This window comes from Osmerus mordax, chromosome 27 (genome assembly GCF_038355195.1).
Source record: "Osmerus mordax isolate fOsmMor3 chromosome 27, fOsmMor3.pri, whole genome shotgun sequence".
NCBI lineage: Eukaryota > Metazoa > Chordata > Actinopteri > Osmeriformes > Osmeridae > Osmerus > Osmerus mordax.
The window spans coordinates 983,697-1,003,606 of record NC_090076.1 but is presented as its reverse complement, the minus strand read 5'-3'; the positions used below and the strand labels follow the sequence as shown (position 1 = coordinate 1,003,606).

Genomic DNA, 19,910 nt, shown 5'->3' with positions numbered 1-19,910 from the left:
CTTCATCAAGTGATCCTCTCAGTCCTCCTCTGCATGAATCACCACGTCGTCGATATAGGCAGCTGCATATGCCTGGTGGGGTCGCAGGAGGGTATCCATCAGGCGCTGGAACGTTGCGGCCGCCCCATGCAGGCCAAACGGCATCCGGACGTATTTGAAGAGGCCATCTGGGGTGGCAAAGGCAGTCTTGTGGCGGTCTTCAGGAGCCAGCGGAGCCAGCGGAACCTGCCAGTAGCCTTTAGTGAGATCAAGAGTGGAGATGAATTTGACCTTCCCTAGCCTCTCTATTAGCTCATCCACCCGTGGCATCGGGTAGGCATCAAAATGGGAGACCGCGTTAAGGGCCCTACAATCGTTACAGACCCTTAGTGAGCCGTCAGGTTTTGGAACCAATACGATCGGACTGGACCATGCACTGGTTGACTGCTCAATGACACCTAGTCTTGCCATCTCCCTAACCTCTGCATTAGCAATTATCCGTCTTGCCTCAGGAATCCGATAGGGGCGTAAATGCACCTTAGCGCCTCGATCTGTGTGTATGTGATGTTGTATCAGAGTGGTACTACCTGGGGTGGTCGAGAAAACCCTCAGGTTTTGTGAAACCAGCCTCTCCATATCACGCCTTTGATGCTCTGTCAAGTTTTCGCCCAAAGGCACTTCCCTCTTCTTCTCCTTTCCTATTCCCTCGATCCCCATCATCACTTCAGCTGTCTTTTCCTGGTAGGCTTTCAACAAGTTGGGAGTCAGATGGCTGAGCGGTTAGGGAGTCGGGCTATTAATCAGAAGGTTGTTGGTTCGATTCCCGGCCGTGCCAAAATGACGTTGTGTCCTTGGGCAAGGCACTACACCCTACTTGCCTCAGGGGGAATGTCCCTGTACTTACTGTAAGTCGCTCTGGATAAGAGCGTCTGCTAAATGACTAAATGTAAATGTAAGTTCACGTGGTACAGCTGTTCTGCTCGTCGTCTCCCTGCCTGTTTTACTGTGTACGTTACCGGGGACACTTTCTCCTTTACCTCATAGGGACCCAACCATTGCGCTAGGAGTTTGTGCTGAAGAGATGGCACTAACAATAGCACTTTATCGCCTGGTTTAAACTTTCGTGGGTTTGCAGTTCGATTGTATGACCGGGCCTGTGTAGCTTGAGCTTTGGCCATGTGTTCTTCCACCACCGGCCATATAGCCGCCATCCTATCCTGCATTAACACTACGTGCTCTACGAATGACTGGTATGGGAAGGGCTGATTTTCCCATGCCTCCTTGGCCAAATCCAATATGCCCCTACACGGGCGCCCGTACAATAGCTCAAACGGGGAAAATCCCGTGGATGCTTGTGGCACTTCCCTGAGAGCAAACATCAAATGCGGCAATAACATGTCCCAATTCTTTCCGTCTTTGTCCACAACTTTTTTTAACATGCCCTTGATGGTTTTATTCAGACCTTCGCATAAGCCATCTGTTTGTGGATGATACACACTGGTGCAGAGTTGATCCACATTGTACAGTTTGCGTGACATAAAAGGAGTTCCCTGGTCCTTCAAGATAGTAGCAGGCATCCCCACTCTTGAAAACAACAGAAACAGCTCCTTTGCTATCCCTTTCATTGCCATAGTGCGTAAAGGAATTGCCTCTGGGTATTTAGTTGCATAATCCACTACCACCAATATGTATTGATGTCCCCTTGCTGATCGTGGCAGTGGCCCTACCAGATCCATAGCTATCCGTTCGAACGGCGTCTCTATGATCAGCAGGGGAATCAAGGGATTTCGGTAACGGGGCTTAGGAGTAGTACGCTGACACTTGTCACATGTGCGGCAATATCGAGCCACATCTCTGGTTACCCCGGGCCAGTAGAACCGTGCTAACACTCTCTCCTCTGTCTTGTCCCGCCCCAAGTGACCCCCTAATACGTGGGAATGAGCTAAATGCAGCACCGTGTCCCTGTACGATCTAGGCATCAGCAATAGCTCATGTTCGACTCCCCTGCTCTTGCGTGTCCAATACAACAGACCGTTTCTTATGGGGGGAAAAAGGGAACTTCAACTCACCCTCGTCCTGGAGTCTCACTCCGTCTATAACTGCCACTTTTGCCATCAGCCGCAGAAGTTTGGGATCTCTTTGTTGTGCCGTGCCGAACTGGCCCATCAGGTCTTCTGACAGGGTCGTTGCTCTCCTGTTTGGCTGGCCAGGGGGTGGTCCTGTACTGTCTTCATTTGGATCTGCCTCAAAACCCGGCCATGGCTCTTCAGGCGTCGTTTCCTCAAAGACCTGCCGCAATCGATTTCTTTCCTTCCGTTCCTGATTCTCCTCCGACGTGTCAGTTCCATCGTCTTTCTCAGAACTCTCAAACCCCTTGAATGTCTCGTCGCTGGACGTCTGTTGGATGACCCTCCGAACATGTCCCCTAGCCGTTTCCTCTTTTTCCCCTAAGAACCCCTCACAGCGTCCTGTTTGTTTCTTTCTCTTTTCCCTTGGTTTGTGTTGATTCGTAGGGCTATGGGCCAGACCCGTGTGCAACCGGTTTCTTCGTTTTTTCTTATTCTCCTTCTCGTGTTTCTCTGCGTTTGCCCACAGCTTGTCAAAGATGGGACAATCCCGTCCCAGTAAGACGGGTACCGTTAATTTTGTGGAGAACCCCATATGCATAGTGATTCGTCCCACAGGGGTGATCATTCTTACTTTACTTCTTGGGTAGACTTGAGTGTCCCCATATATACCTTATCCAAAAGACTATGACACACAACAGGGCAGCGGTAGAGGGGGAGGTCGCTACCTCCCCCTCTACCGCTGCCCTGTTGTGTGTCATAGTCTTTTGGATAAGGGAAACCATGCTGCCTGAACGCTGCGGCTACTGATTGGGCCGGCCCCAACCAGCCTTTAACCAGCCGTGTCAACTGGTAGAGTTGCCCTCGCGGGGACTCACCCCATGTATAGGTCCACGCGTGGAACCTTTGTGCCCGTGCCCGGGGTGTTAGGTTATACCGGGCTAAAATCTCAGTTTTCAGGCAGTGATAGTGAACATCGGCGTCCTCACTTAAGTCATAATAGGCGGCCTGCGCTGGTCCCGTTAGTAAAGGCGCGATCAGCCCTACCCATTCATCGCCTGGCCATCCCTCCCTTCTAGCGATCCTCTCGAACGCTATGAGGTACGCTTCCATGTCATCCTCCCTGGACTGTCTGGGGATGAGGTTGTTTATGCTTGGGGGGGTCCTCCACGGTTCTGGATTTTCTTTAGCCATATCCTGTTGGATTGCCTCTAATAAGTGTCTGTTTGACGGTGCATGCTGCTAGCTGGTTCAGGATTGCCTCATCCATGTTGGTCGCCGTTCTTCGTCCTTATCCGGGGAATTTAGTCAGCATGCCCGCATTCTCCACCAATGTGAGCGTTTGTATGATACGGCTCCACTGTGACAGTGTAAAAAGAAAGAAACAACCAGAGACGCGGCTCGAAATAAAGAAAATGCTGTATTTTTATGTGCGTTCTTCCTTCAACACATCATAACGTTGGAGAGACCTCCTTCCCCCTACTCCGTCCTTCTTCCTCCCTTCTTCTAGCCTCAGCCAGCACCTTCAGGGTACAAACACAGTCATTAGCATGATTCGCCCCACCTGGTCACTCTGGCGACGCCTGTACTCCGCCACACCCCCCGTAGAGGGCGTAGCAGGCATATGTCCTCTTACAGTATTGAACCAAAACAGTACAGGCGTCATGGTTTGGTGCATGAAATTACACGGAGAATACACGGTATAAAAATAAATACAACTCGTGCAAATTAATGTAATGCGGAACTACTGTTAGATACTCGTGTTCTTTAGGAACACCTAATCTGTTGCCCCGCTTTAGCTCTGAAGCTCTGATTGGCGCCGCCGTGAGTCAGAGATGGCTAGAAGCACTAAAGATGAGTATGGCGAGTGGTGGCGACCCACGAGAGATAGAGGACCTCTATCCCTCTCTAAGATCTCAAGTTTTGGAAAACATTGGTTTCCCATTCAGTTACAGTAGTACAGGCGAGAGAGTGGTGGATAAGACGAGCACTGCGTGTCGGCGTTGTTCAGCATGTGAGTGGAAATGCATATAACCCATCACCCAGGTGTGCCAATCACTGGAACGAGACAAAAAAAACTGTCCAACTTCTCCCTTAACCAGCCTTTAGATACACATAGTTGTTTTGTTTTTATAGTATGTTTTGTAAAGCAGATAAAAGCATTTTTGCATGTATTCAAACATGGGTCAAACGAATCATTAGCCAATAAAATGTAATTTGACAATCTACGTATGTAAGGCGAATTAGAGGACACTCAAACCTTAGTTTGCGATCAGTAGGTCTATAGAAGTACATATTTAAATAGTCTCGTAAACATTGAAATAGTCTCATAAACATTCAAGGGTCTGATAGATCTAGTTATCCTGGCAAAACAGTTATTGTTCTTTATTTATTGACAGGGCATGGTCCAAGTATTGCAAAAATGAGAGAATTGTATGTTTGGAACTTCTAAGCTAGAAGCTACGATCTCTGCTTTGAAATTCTGTGCACAATGCAGTCGGTGCCCAAGATTAGCCTATTTATTAGATTTAGTCCGTAGATGTAAAAGGAACAAAACGTAGGCTATTCTAAATAATGTCAGGCTAGTTGTAGTAGATAGGCCACCTACTTAATTTATCAAATGCAACTTTTGTTTTTTACATGCGCTACTGCCTTTACGTAACCCGCCATCTACACTTGAAACTGGAGTCCCAATGTTATAGTAATACAATAGCCTACATAAAACCAAAATACACATTCTCAACCAGTTTAATATTATTTTTGACAACAGGCTGGATAACTGGATCTAAGTAGACCATTGAATGTTCATGATATCCCTGTGTGTTTGTGTATACTTTTGACTGGGGACAACACGACCTTGCCAGCCGACTATAAAATGTTGATATGTCGGCCTACTATAGACCAACTGCAGTCTAGCTTAACCCGCAACGTGTTTGACATTCTTTATCTTATGCATTACATTCTGCTGGTCTTCCAGTCAGGTAGTCAACAATCCAGGACACGAGGGGGGCATCCACCTGTACTGACCATGTGCCGCAGCTGTTCCAACACCAGTCTCTCCAGGGTCTTCATTAATGTGGGAGGTCAATGCCACCGGTCTGTAGTCCTTGGAGCCACTGGGACGTGGCATCTCAATGAATTATGTAGATTATTGTATGTTTCAGAACATTGGAGGAGAAAATAGTGTGTCAATCAATTGTTGTGGCTGATTAACTCACGAAAGGTATTTCGTGATGCGTGCTGTACTTGGTAAAAAACTAATATGTTTCACACATCATTCACACTTTTTCAAAAAAGACAAGAACGTGCAAGATTCATGGTAAATGGTAAACAGACTGCATTTTTAAAGCCTCACGTTTTACATTTTTTGGCTCTTATTCACTCATTCACACTCATACACCGACGGCGGCAGAACTGCCCATAGCTGCCCTAACTTTTCCCATCAGGAGCAACTTGGGGTTCAGTGTGTTCCTCAAGGACACTTCAGCATATGGCCTGGAAAAGTTGGAGATCGAACCACCAACCTTGCTATTAACAGAAGACCCTCTACCCCATGAGCCACAGCCGACCCGGCTTTTAACTTTTATACTAGTGCTGTCGAACGATTAAAATATTTAATCGCATTAATATCATAGTTAACTCGCGATTAATCGCAATTAGTTGCACATTTTAATCTATTCTAAATGTCCCTTGATTTCTTTTTGTCCCATAATTTTTTCTCATTTTAATGCTCCTATCAACATGGAAAAATTTATCGGATTGCTTAGTGCAAATGTTTATTTTTATTTTTATTGAAAACAACATTGCAATCGCCTGGCTTTGACGAGGGGGCGGAGAATTTGCATCAGCTGTGTGCTTGGCCATCAAGTGGTATTTCAGACTGGACGTGCTGCGATGATAACTCAGTTCACAACAACAAAACACACAGATCACTTTGGTCTTGTCAATGGAAGTTGCCATTTGGCAACTTTTAAAAAGTAATCTTTCCATTCAAAATCTTACTGGCATCCATTTCGGCGTCTCGCGCTCGCCATCCACTCAAAACGTAACGTTAGCCTACTACTCTTTAGCCGGCTTGCAAGCCCAAACAAGTGTGTGCGGCGTGCCTGTTGTTTTATTTCCAGTCTAGCTAGATCCGGTGTGGTGTTGTAGTTTTTCTAACGTCAGTAGTTGTTGCAACAGCGTGTGAAAAAAACTAAAAAGTTTGCTATGCCAAAAACAACGTCAATCTCGCGTTTAAAAAATGTACGCCGTTGAAATGGGTTTGCGTTAACCCCGTTAATAAAGCGTTTAACTGACAGCACTATTTTATACTTATTTTTACCAGATGTTTGCTGGTGTGTTTGTTGCAGGTATGGGGTAGTTCATGGAAGCAGTTGTTGCCAGAGCCCAAAGTTGGGAGAGAGTGCCTCCATGTACTGCCAGCCCTTGTCCCCAGAGAGAGAGATCCCTGTCAGACAGGATACTAGAAAATTGAAGGATGAGCACATGTTTTATCAGCAGCTATTGGTAAGGTTACCCTCAGCTCTTGTTAATATTTACATGTTTGTTTCAGTAAATTGGTTAGTGTTTAAATTAATGACTGTGCTGTAATACTGAAACCCATTTGAACCTCAGCATGAAGTTGATCACTTATACATTACTATATTTAAGTGTCCTCGTATGGAATCGCTTTTGGTTTGGTCTCTTTATGCAAAAATATATATTATATATATATTTTGTTAAATTTTCCTATCCCAGGGCCAAGTGAATAGTCGTCTCCAGGACACTGTGAATGAAGAGCTCCAGAAGGAGGCAATAGAACATTCAAGTACTTCTATCTTGGAAAGGCACAGCCTGTCCTCTGAAGGCTTTCCATGTGAATCATCTTCAAACTACATCTCTGGCGGCTGGAAGCCAGCTTCTAGCTCAGAGCACACAGACATGGACCATGTGTTCAGTGCCACACTACAACAGCTGAAGCAGCTAGGGGTCAATATGGAACTGGATTCTGCCAACGCACACAAAGCCACACGTGTTGTTGTAGAAACTGCTAGGTACGTGTTTTATTTTTCTCTCATTATGTATTGTAGCGTGATGTGGTTGTTCAACACTAGAAGTGCTGAGCCGGTCAAATGACCCCTGAGTCTTCCGACAGGGACGTTGATACTGATATGTAATAATCGCTAGGTGGCACTTCTTGCACTTCTTGCATTGCAAAGGCAATGTTGGAAAATGAATGTGCCTTTGTCAATCTGTCATTCATTTCCGTGTTATTAGTTGGTGATTATTTCATTAGAATGTTTGTTGTTTAGCCCTTCAACCATTCAGCAAAATCTAATTTATTGGCTAAAGGGGATGTCAGACGTTGCGGTTTAGACTGAAGTTGGTCTATAAATGCGTAGCCTGACTTTGTCTGCCTTTTTATAGTCGGCTGACTGATCGCATTCTTGTCCCCATTTAAAGTATAAACACACAGGGACATCGTAAACATTCAATGGGCTAATTAGATCCAGTTATCCTGGCAAAACATGTAAGGTTCTTCATTTATTGTTGGATAATTGCGTGTTCATGCGTTTGTTTGAAAGGGGGTATGTATCGATTGTAGAAACCTTGATCAGCCACGCTGCTATTGGCTGCTCACCATGGCCAAAAAGAGCTCCCAGTTTTTTTCCGCAACCGAGCCAAACAGAGCAAGAGCTTGCTCGAAGGTTACTCCAAATTTGAAGATTTAATCAAAACACCAGGGAACACCTCGAATCCTGCAAAATCCAGAAGAGAGGGCTGGCAAAATGTAGCAGAAAAATTTCAAGTATAGTAGTGACCACGTTAGATGTTTTATCGCTTATAACAGTAGGCTTACATGTTTTAGTATTTTCATAATTACTTTGTTTATCATCTTTAATGTCATATAATTTAATGTGGTTCCAACAAATTAATGATGTAAATGAGAACTGATATTTCTCAAAAAGTATTGCGCTGTGCTAAAGGATCTTTTCTATCATGCAATACGCGATTAATTCGGGTTCATGTTAAATTCCTTCGGCGAGCACACCCAATTAGCCTTTGTTCTCTCACATATATATTGTTATTAAACTGAAGTGTATTAACATTAATCAAAGTATGACAATGCCAATTGCAGTTCTTGACACTATGGGTTAAATCAGAACAAGAATGGTCAAAGTAAAGTTAAAATGAAATAGATATTTAATAACATTACAAATGAATTAAATCAATTACAAGGCAAACATGTTGACAACAAAAAGGCTAACAAAATAAAGGTTAAGAATCCCAAGAACAATGCTTTACAATTCCCTTTATACACAACCAATCATACCACATCTTGCCCCTTACTTATCAACATTTGACTAGCAATGCAACAGTAAGTTACATAATGAGGTGTGAGACCCATCAAGCAGACTCCGTCCAGCAACTCTAGATTTTGACTGACTAAACTCAGTTATTGATCCTTCTGTGCTTTACGTCCATTCTATTTCACATCACCAAAACCTAGGAGCATATGGTATTGTCAAGTCTAGCGAATTGGAGGATCGTTTTTTAACTTGTGTGTTGTTCTCAGACAAGGGAGGCATGCCTTCTGTGCGTTTCACCTAGTTTGTCTTAATACAGTTTGATGAGCGGTGCCATTGTGCTTCACAAGTCTTTTATTGTAGTGAATTCCATCTTCTGTTTGGTCCTGAACTCGTTCCCATTGCTGCCACTCAACATCGGTCAACTCTTGCTGTGGGGTGGGAAGTGTGTGCTTGTCACAAAAGTTATCACGTGGTTTTTCAATTTTCGAAACAGTTTGTCCGGTACAGCCAATCAAATTTGGCTGCTGAGCCGCCAAACGGGAAGTTGGGTTGTATCTCAGCAAATCTTTGATGGATTCACACCAAACTTGCTAAACTCTGAACCCTGTTCTGTGGATTTCTAAAAGGTTTTAACTGTTTGGCCCCCTCTTTGCTGCTTGCAGCTATATTTTAGACTGTAGGTTTGGAGGGTTTTTGATAGGTTAATAGGTTTCCCCAGAAATTGTACCCTCTCTAGTTTTTTCTATAGTTTATTTTAATCTGAAGTCATTATTAAATAATTTGTCTGTTTAATTGTTTTTGTGTTGTCAGCACCTTGGCTTACATCAGTCCAGAAGCAGTGTTGCCCAGACTGACCCTTCCAAAGGTCATGGACGCCAACATGTGTAGCCTCACTGGCAGTGGAGACCTCAGCTTGGAAGCTAATGCCATTGCTTATAAGTACTTGAATGATTCTCAGCTTGCCAGGATGTCCTCAAGGCCCAAGCTCCGCCCCAATGTCACTGTGCTCTCAAGGCAGCCATCAGCTGATATTAGCCCTATGGGACTAAGCCTTTTCTCTCCTAGCAACATGTCCATGGCTACCCAAAAATACATGAAGAGGTATGGACTGATTGAAGGGAACAGCAACCAAGAGATGTATGGTAAAATGCATGGTACTGTCATTGTCGAAGTTGATCAGGTCCATCAGCAGGAGCAAAAGAAAGGTTTTGTTCAGAAAAAAAACTATTCAAATGAGCTAGCCCCCTCCTCAGGCGCGCTCTTTTCCCAGTCACAGAACCTGTGCTTACAAAGGCAACTGTGTCCCAAAACGTTTTTCAACCATGACACCAAATCAAGTCAAGAAAAGAACTCAAAGCAGCTGCTGTCTTTACGTGAAGCACATGAGGGGAGTCCACTGCCAGAAGGAGGGTCAGTTGGAAATTTCTTAGACTTAAGTAGACTACATCAGCTCCCAAAGTTATTTTAGTTGACATGCAGAATCCAGTGCAAAGGCAGTCTATCCAGTTAAAATACTAGATGGAAGGCTTCTAAATTATTTTATTGTTTGTCTTCTCTTATTGTTCAAGATGTAACAAAATTGTTAACAGATTGGTTTTATGTCTCATTAGTTTTATGACTTATCGCCTTGGTGCACTATTGCTCATTGTTGGTTTCACAATTCCATATTGAACGGTACAATTATTAGGAATGTCCAATTAGTTGTATTTCTGTATAATCTATACTTTTTTGAGAAATGTTTGATACCATGCCTATGACGGGGACTATCCTTGGCAAAATGTCCTTAGTTGCTAGGGTTTAATTGAATAGTTTTAGTATTTATTTTCATTTGGTTCATTGAGTCATTTATTGACCTTTAGTATCAGTAATACAAAAATTTAAAAATGAAATAAAAGAGCAGCAAGCTAACTCAATAATTTACAATTAGCATTGGATGCTTTAGTCCCTCGATAAATCACATCTCCATGTCAAAAGACTTTCTGGTACCATGCTTTTCCAGACTCCATTCTCTCTAATCTACATTATTCCCAATTCTCTATTGTTTTGTCTTTACCAGGTGAAAATTAAAGTATTAAAAAGTTACATGGACAATTTCACATTCTTTGCAAGCCTAGTTTGCCTTTGCTGTCTTGTATTTTTTGCATATTTGATTTCTTGATCTGGAATGGGCGTCATCAGATCTACTAGTCACATTATTTGTTTAGGTACAAGGTTATGCTTTTTAGTTGGCATTTCTGTGTTTTATATTTGTTTCAATGTCCTTACATTTTATATCAAATGCTGATTTTACTTAAGTTTTCCTATTAAAAGTACATTCTAAGATTAGTCATGCTGTGCACCTGTCTGGAGGTTTGGTGTGAGTCTTAATCAAATCCAATAAAATAATTATAGCCCTTTTTACAAACAATGTCACTGAGGGCTTCACATAGGCCCATGGAACTGTACCTAAACAAACATAAACCCCCTAAAACTCCCAGGAAATCTCACTGAGAAAGAAATTGAAGAAACCTTGCAAGGAGCAATTGAGTTAGGGATCCCCTTATCCAGAAATGGTCAGTGTCACAGAGAGGTGCAGGCCATAGACTAAAAATATCCCTAACCCATCAAGGGTAGAGATAATGTGCAAATGGAAGTTGAAACACAGATATTCTGAGTTCCAAGTCAGCGCTACGAGTTGAAGCATGGCAGTTTAGACAGTGGTAAATGTGCAAAATTATTTTAGTGAGTGAGAATGCGTTTAGAGTTTTGCCAAGAGTGTCAAATGGGTTTAGGCCACTGATAATTTTGTTCAGAGAATATGGTTTAGTGTTTTAGCAATTGTGAAAAACGAATATACATTTTGGTTGTGTTAACATGTACTTTTGTACATGTAGTAGTAAAAGCAAAAAGGGAGAGATTGGGCAGCCCTGCCAATCAATAGAAATTCTCTGAGATTCCATGGGAAGAGGTCTGTCATTAACCACTGATCAATTAACAAAGATTAAAGATTCTAACAAATTATTATTATATTATGCTTATACTTTATTTGATTCTAAAATGTGTTAAGATTGTTTTACCTCTATCCTGTTGCAACAGTTCTGTGTTTTACCGTGCTCAGACAAACCACCGTGTCCTTGTATTACCAGACTTACTAAAGGGGAGAAACATTGTGTGCCTTATCATTGTATCAGAAACAGCTGTATTTGCCAAGTAAGTTTGCACAAACAAGGAATTTACAATGGCAGGAAGGTGCATACGGTAAACATGTAGTTTTAAATACAAAAAGTAGAAAATGAACAACAATTTGTTATTTTTGGTATAGAAAAATATAAAATAAGATAAAGAGAAGAGTGCAACATGGTTGGTGCAAAAAAAGTTTCTTGTTAGAGAGCTCAGGGAATCCTGGAAGAATACTGAATTAACAGACAAAACAGCGCACCGACAGGCCGAGGCTGCCATCAGCGGCGCCATCTTGGATTGCCTTTTTGTGTGTATGAATTATGTAGCTTGTATTATCTAAAAACTGTCATTATGCTGATTGCCAAAGCTTGTTTACACGTGTATAATCACATGTTGGTCCTTGATAGAATGGGGCTAAAGACTGTCTGGGTACATCAGGGGCCTGTTCCATAAAGGCCGCTCAAAAAAACTGGGATTAAATTCCAAAACCTGACTTGAATTAACCTAACAAGTCAGTCGGGGCTAAAGCGGTTCCATAAACGCCAATTATAGTTCACGCAATCTGACAAATTCAAGTCAGATTCAAGAAGTCAAGATAATTGCGGGGGCTCCCTATTCTTAAGCAGACCGAGAGGTAGAACATGGATCATATCGATCCTCCACGGCAAAACGCAAAAGGTCGTAAAAAGCTCTGAAACCCCCAAAACGTTTTGAAAGCTTTTGGGGTCTAAAAAATATTGTTTAAAAATACTGAATAAAGTTTTATAAGATCGAAATACATTTTCAAAAGACAGAATATTTTTTGCTCCACTTTTTTATCTTTTGCTTACAAGTTTTCAGAGTTTAAAAAATGGCACTGTTCTCTCGTCTTTTTGTTGTTGGCAGGTTTGAAACTTAATTGTTATATGAAAACTATGTTCGTAAAAAGGTTTTGCAAAGTTGAAATTGGATTTTCGGCAGGCCAAATTTAATACATTAAATTACATTTCCACTCGTATTCTTTAAAGAGCTTAGTATGAAATACCCACATTTAAAAGATTTACCCATACAGTTACGAGCTTGTGAATAGTGATTCCTGGCAGTGTTCTCTTGTAGCTCTCAGAGCTTAGTCTGTAAAACACAGTTTGTAAACGAAAAAAACAAGTCGTAATCCTACGGGGTAGGGGCATTTAGTTTTGACCAATAGGATATATGCTGAAGTACAGTCCAATTACATGTTCTATTTACCGGGTTAGGTATTATTGACAGACAGCGAAACTTAAGAAACTTATTTCGGATTAGAAATATTTAATGAACTTAAGAAACTTTTTTTTACGGTTTTGAGTCCTGGCATGATATTCATCCCATATGAATGGGAGGGGGGGGGATAGAGAATTGTTGAGAAAAGATTACACTTGACTGCAAAACATACTTTTTAAACATATTTCTTTGCTAGACCTATTTATATGGTGGTGTTTAGTGGTCGAAGAAGAGCTCTAAGGCTCTATCGTAAGGAAACTCTCCCAGAGGTGGCCCATTGATGCTCAGGAGCATGCAAGGTGGTCTCCCTGCAGCCTGTTTGCAGCTGGGTGCGATGGGCCTCAAGCGGGAATCAAACCGAGGACCTTCTTGCTGTGGGGCGACAGTGTTCCCCACCCGGGAGCTTTCAGAGACCAAGGAAGAGACGCAGTCAAAACAACAAGGCATCCTGTCCCGCTACAACACAAGCGACCAGACCGTCACGAACACTGACAACATCAGGAGAGTGTTCGACATCAAGCCGGCTGACGGGGCTCTCGTCTGGAGAAAATCGACGAGGGAGGCAAGGGCGAGGAACCAGAGCTGGGCCTGGAGGAGCTCAACTGGACCGTGCACTCCATGAACACACAGAAGGTCCTGTGACCAGACGGGATCCCGGCGGAATTCTATCAGGCTTACTGGGAACTCCGGAAGGGCGATCTGGCTCAGTCTACGGGGAAAGGAGGCTAGGTGAGTCTATGCGGCAGAGTACATTCACACTAGTTAGTGGGTTCTTGGGGGTCATAAAACTAGACGCAAAGACAGCAGCTGCACACTAATTAGTGTGAATGTATTAATACCGAAGAAGGGGGACCTCAAGAACCTCTGGAACTGGTGCCCCATCAACAAAGTTGATCAGGTCCATCAGCAGGAGCGCTTTCTTTTCCCAGTCACAGAACCTGTGCTTACAAAGGCAACTGTGTCCCAAAACGTTTTTCAACCATGACACCAAGTCAAGAAAATAACTGTGCAAAGCAGCTGCTGTCTTTACATGAAGCGCATGAGGGGGAGTCCACTGCCAGAAGGAGGGTCAGTTGGACATTTCTTAGACTTAAGTAGACTACGTCAGCTCCCAAAGTTATTTTAGTTGACATACAGAATCCAGTGCAAAGGCAGTCTTGTTAAAATACTAGGTAGAAGGCTTCTAAATTATTTTATTGTTTGTCTTCTCTTACTGTTCAAGATGTAACAAAATTGTTAACAGATTGGTTTTATGTCTCATTAGTTTTATGACTTATCCCCTTGGAGAGGAACCAACACTTGCCTCCCGTACGTGGGTCCGGAGAGGATAAACCCACCTTACCAAATGGGAAGTACACCCCACCTTCACACACCCCTCCCAGTACCCCTACCTACACCCTTCCTTTCCTTCCCTCTGCATTCTCTCCCCTATTATCGTCACAGGGTTCCAGTCATACACCCCCCCCCCTCCTCCAGCGGCGCCCTTCACCCCCAAAAACCGGTTCCCACCCAACCCCATCATCCACACCCGCTGCAGCACCTGGGACCCCTCTGACTGGGCCCCCAAAAAGGACACCATCACCCCTACACACACACTCACGAACTGCTACCCCCCTCCCCGCCACCAAAAAGACTCCCCACCCCCTCATCAGGAAGACTGGCCTAATTTAGGTTAAACCAATCAAACCAAATTTTACTAAAGACTTCCTTGGAGAGGAACATAACGAGTATCAACCCATTTTTAGATGCCATGCTCAGGCTTCCTAAACAGTTTAAAACATGAGATGGTGATCTGGTATGTTAAGGTATGGTAATCTCACACCAAACTTTTGATAAAACTTGAAAGCCCTGTACATCTATAACAAAGATTTTAGTTGCTCCTTAATATTCGGTCGGTGCTCAATTTTTTTTTGCTGTTGCCCCTAACTTTTTTAAGTTCACCAGTGCCAGCAATTAAACAAGTTAATTTCAAGCCCTCTTGGGTGTACCAGACATTTGGACCTTGCAGGTCTGCAATAAATTCTTTATATTGTATTGCTTAAATATAAACAAATGCTCAATAGTGTCAAATGCTTTGTAAAAGTCATTAAAGAAAATGAAACTTTTGTTGGCTATCAGGTAGCTATAGTGTATCATATCTAGTACTAACCCTATACTATTGCTTATGTCGCACATGCATAAAACCAGATTGCTCTTTATCTATGATGGAGCTTAACCTGTGTTTAAATCTTATTGCAAATATCAGTGCGAATAATTTTGCATTGATGTTTAGCAGACATATAGGTGTTTAATATGAATTGAAGTGATAACCCCTTGCCTCAATGATGCTGGCAATTGTTTTTTTTCTCTCAATAGATCCTCTAAATGTGCTCTCCAGGAAAGGACGTAACTCATCACAGAAAGCCTTGTAAAATTCCCTAGTTAGGCCGTCATTCCCAGGTGAACGATTATCTTTCAGATTTTCTTATTGACTCATAATCTCATCTAACCCTATTGCTTGATCACATAAACTCTTGAAATCATCATGAAAAAAATGTGCGCGCTATTGGCCACTTTATCCAGAAAGGAATCCATTTGGGTTGTGACTGTGACTTACATACTTGCATTGCTCCAATCCTCAGAAAATATTTCTCTTTATCGGTCTCGAAGGCTTACTGCATCGTCATCTACCTGGTGTTTGCACTTGACCACACCACCGCATCTCCTCCTCACCTCTTACCGCCCCAGCCTCTCTGCCTGCGGCTTGCTGCGGGTGCGCACATGCACTTTCTCTCCCTGGAGAGAGACAATGGCGTTTCTCGTGGTGTTGTTTGTGCGTTTTTTGTGTGGGATTTGGGAGCGAGCGATCGGACCTGGGTGAGTACATCTAACAATGTGTACTGCCCATCGGACATTGCTAATGGAGGTACATGCGTCATGGCTGTAGTACAATCCCTGCAAACCCCGAAGCAGTTGACACAGGACATAAACTTTTCAAGGAGGATGTGCGGAGCCTTCTGGATTTAAATAACTACTTTGCGTACTGTGAGAGGACTTGTTCGGACTTCTGATATGATTTGACAAAGGAATTGCCATATCATGTTTCTAAACAGATATGGTTGATCGTGATTGATTGTTTTATTATTGCTTATATCTGGTAATGTGCAGCCAAACCCTGGCCCTGAGCTGCAGTGTATTCAGACGCCAGCTGATTTTATATCTTTGCCTGGTCTACATATTATTCATTTAAATGTGCGAAGCTTGTTACCGAAAATTGATATCATTATAATATGGGTCAAATCAATAGATTTACATTTACATTTAGTTATTTAGCAGACGCTCTTATCCAGAGCGACTTACAGTGAATACAGGGACATTCCCCCGAGGCAAGCAGGGAGAAGTGCCTTGCCCAAGGACACAACGTCAGTTGGCATGACCGGGAATCGAACTGGCAACCTTCGGATTACTAGCCCGATTCCCTCACCGCTCAGCCACCTGAATAGATGCGGACTGTTAACGATGATTACATTAACATGGATGGTTACAATGTTTATCGAGCTGAGGGCAAAGAAAGGTGGCGGAGTTGCCTGTTATGTGAATTCTGTTAATCTTACCCAGTTAATTAATTCACCCACTTGTCCAAATCTTAAGTGCTCTGAGAAGCCCACATTGATTGACTTGATTCTAACTAATGTTCCTCATAAATTCTCAGCTGTTGGTGTTTTCTGCAATGACCTAAGTGATCATTGTGTTGTTGCTGCAAACAGAAACACTAAGGTCCCTAAATTAAAACTGCGTATCATTTATAAGAGGAATCTCAAACATTTTAATGAACAAGGGTTTTATCATGATTTGTTTAATTTTAATTGGAGGAGGATAGAGCTGATCCATGATGTGGAGACAGCCTGGTCTTTTTTTAATGAGTTTTACCCAATTCATAAATATACACGCCACTTTCAGGAGATAAAGAATACAGGGACGTGATAATCCCTGGTTCTCCTCTGATCTAGCAGACAGTATTCATGAGCGAAACCTGGCTTGGGCTAAGGCAAGAACAACAGGTTCTGCCACTGACTGGCTTGTGTTTAGGCAATTAAGAAACAAATGCTCCTCTTATCAAGAAAGCAAAATCTGAATATTACTTGTCTGTTACTGCTGAAAGTTTAAATGATCCAAGGAGATTTTGGAAAACTTTAAAATCCCTCTCTGTGAGCAAGAACTCACAAGCTTTACCTGCTTTTATTATGAAGGGTTCTGTCGCTGTTCATGACAAAATGGAGATATTTAATTGTTTTAACAAACACGTCATATCTCCTGGCTCTCTGTTTGACTCTTGGTGTTGCTGTTTGACTCTTGGTGTTCCAGTACAGGGTTATATACTTATACTGGTCAGCCTTTTAATTGTATCCCTTTTTCTGTGCAAGAAGTTCATAAAGCCCTAAAAAGCTTAGATCACAGGAAACCTTCAGGGCCTGACTGTATAGACCTTTATTTTTTGAAACTGGCTGCTGTTTTTGTTGCAGAGCCTCTTGCATATCTTTTTAATCTGACAATGAAAAATAAGGAAATGCCAAGTAAATGGAAATCTGCCTTTGTTCTCCCATTGCTTAAGGTGGTGACCCAGCTATTTTAAATAACTATAGGCCAATATATAATATATCTGTGCTTGCAAAGATTATTGAAGCTCTTGTGAGCAAACAACTTAAGGAGTTCTTATACACCAATGACATTTTATCAACCAATCAGTCAGGCTTTAGGAAAAAACATAGCACTACTACAGCTGCTCTGAAAGTGGTAAATGACATTTCTGTTGCTCTTGACAAGAAGCAACATTGTGCGTCACTGTTTATTGACCTGTCTAAAGCATTTGACACAGTTGACCATGATGTTTTAAAGGGGTCATTGATTGCAGAACCGAATTTACCTTGTCACAGTTGAATAACGACAGTTCGGTGGGTAAAATGGACATACAGTGAACCTCAAAGTCACCTATTTCCTGTGCAAATCTCACAATAAATGATTTTAGCTGTAAAACGGTAGGTTTTGAAAAAGCCACCGAACTGAAGCCACATTTTTTGGCTCTGATCTGTACCTTGGTCAAGCCCCAAAATTTGCTGCGCGCTGCTCTGTGTACTTCCACAGAATTACAAAGAAGAACGTTTTTCTAGCATATTGAAAATGGACTACGGTGGTAAATGCAGTGTTCCAGGCTCTACAGGGAATGCTGACACTTCAGAGTCTTCCTAAGGAACCAAATACTCGACGGCCGGTGATGTTTGTCTATGAGAAGATCCCTGTGCAGTTTGACCCTCAATTACACATTTGCTCAAACCATTTCACCGAGGACAGTTTTGAAAACCTGGGACAATATAAAGCAGGATTTGCTATGAAGTTGTTGCTGAAAAGAGATGCTGTTCCGACCTTATGTTCATCACAACCGCAAGCTGTAGTATGATGTTGTCGCTAACAGTTATTAGCAATGCTAACATATCCTGCCTGTATCTAGCATCGGTAGAATGCTTGATGATTTAGTTTATTGGCAATGGGGCTAACGTTATTTCATGTTCCTGACTGTGTTTCATTCAAATAAATAACCCATGTTGTCATGTAAATCTACAATTCAAGATGCATGTTTGTCCAGATCTATTTTTCAGCAAGATAGCTAGAGCTTAATTGAAGCTGTAGTTTGTTTGCTAAGCTGTAGTGCTAACGTTACCCACCTTAGTCGATCCTGTTTGCTTCGACAACAGAAGTGGAAATAACTAACGTAATCATTTCAAATGTTATCTAGTCAGTCTGTTCAAAACAGTGTTGTGTAGACACAATAGATTTATTTGTACGTTTTTATTTCAAGTCTCCACGTTCTAGTTTCAGTAAGTGCTGTTGGCAATGTTGTGTCTTTGCTCCGCAGCTTCACTCGTTGTAAACCAACCAATCAGCGCGCAGCTCATCTATATATTCATGAGCATACTATAAAAGGAGAAAACCTAGCGTTTTTTCCCTGGACAAATTCACAGGAAGCATCAGCAGTCATAGAACAGCACCCGGGCCATTTTCAGCCCAACCAATGTTACATACCCTATTCGGAGACCTGAGGGAACAGTGTGAAATACCCCAAAAACCCAGTCAATCACCCTTTTAAGGCTAAGGCTCCTCAACTCAGGGCTCTCGGAGCAAGCGGCAGCTTGGTTCACAGCTACCTTGAAAACAGGTCGCAGTGCATTAGATATGATGGCATATGCTCTGATATTGCAACCGTCTGCAAAGGTGTGCCACAAGGCTCTGTATTAGGTCCACTTTTATTGACTATTTATTAGTGGTGGGCCGTTATACGCGCTGCGTTAACGTGAGACTCTTATCGGGCGATGAAAAAAATATCGTCGTTAATCTATTCTCAAAGTTGGGTTGGGAGCTGGGTCTATACTACGCAATCTATGATGACTTTCACCTTGATAGTTTAGCGCAGATGTATACCTAGCCGAATTGCACTGTAGGGGGCGAGAACGAGTCTTCGATCCTGTGTGTATGCCTTGTGTATGAAATTATCACATCAAACGTGACGTGCTAACATGGATGCAGCTATGAAGCCGCCTGGTTTGCTTCAGGGAAAATGTATTTTTAAGAAGCTTCTTAAAAATACAGTTCTTCCAGTCTCAAGTTCTTCCAGTCTCAAATACCACCTAAACGCAAAGCATCCCTTAGCTAATGCGGAAGATGCCGGGCCAAGCACTGATGTAGCGCAGGGGAAGAGTCGTCGTCAAACTACGATGTTTGAGTGCAACCGAGGCAAGCCCGTCAATAAACAGTTAATAAACACAAGTACATCTTATTGAACATAATTTATTTTCATCACCAATTATCATAGTAGAACAACTTTCTCAAGCAGTTTGTGATGCATTTTGGAAACAGGAGATGAGCTCCTGGTCTAATGCGCCACCTGGCTTGAGAAACCCATTCTCAAAGACTTACTTTTAGTCATTATTTGGGTAGCACACATTCTGAATGCCTTCGGCGGAATTCAAATGAGCCTAGAATCTAGATTAATCTAGATTAACGCCAAGATTACAGTGAGATTAATCTAGATTTAAAAAATTAATCTATGCCCACCACTACTATTTATATAAAGCATCTAGGCCAAAATGTGTTGGACGCTAAGTTTCATTTCTATGCTGATGACACTGTGATAGATATATTG

General features: G+C 42.4%; 1 protein-coding gene across 3 annotated transcripts in view; it reads left to right on the top strand.

Annotated features, from left to right (window-relative positions):
- Positions 1-11,262, top strand: part of stil (STIL centriolar assembly protein) — a 76,106-nt gene extending 64,844 nt beyond the window's left edge. For all 3 annotated transcript variants that reach the window (XM_067230668.1, XM_067230667.1, XM_067230669.1), the window contains 3 exons: positions 6,398-6,554; positions 6,786-7,081; positions 9,149-11,262. In XM_067230668.1, coding sequence (XP_067086769.1) covers positions 6,398-6,554; positions 6,786-7,081; positions 9,149-9,806 — 1,111 coding nt within the window. In that variant the 3' untranslated portion in view covers positions 9,807-11,262. The remainder of the gene's footprint in view (positions 1-6,397; positions 6,555-6,785; positions 7,082-9,148) is intronic.
- The last annotated feature ends 8,648 nt before the right edge of the window (positions 11,263-19,910 follow it).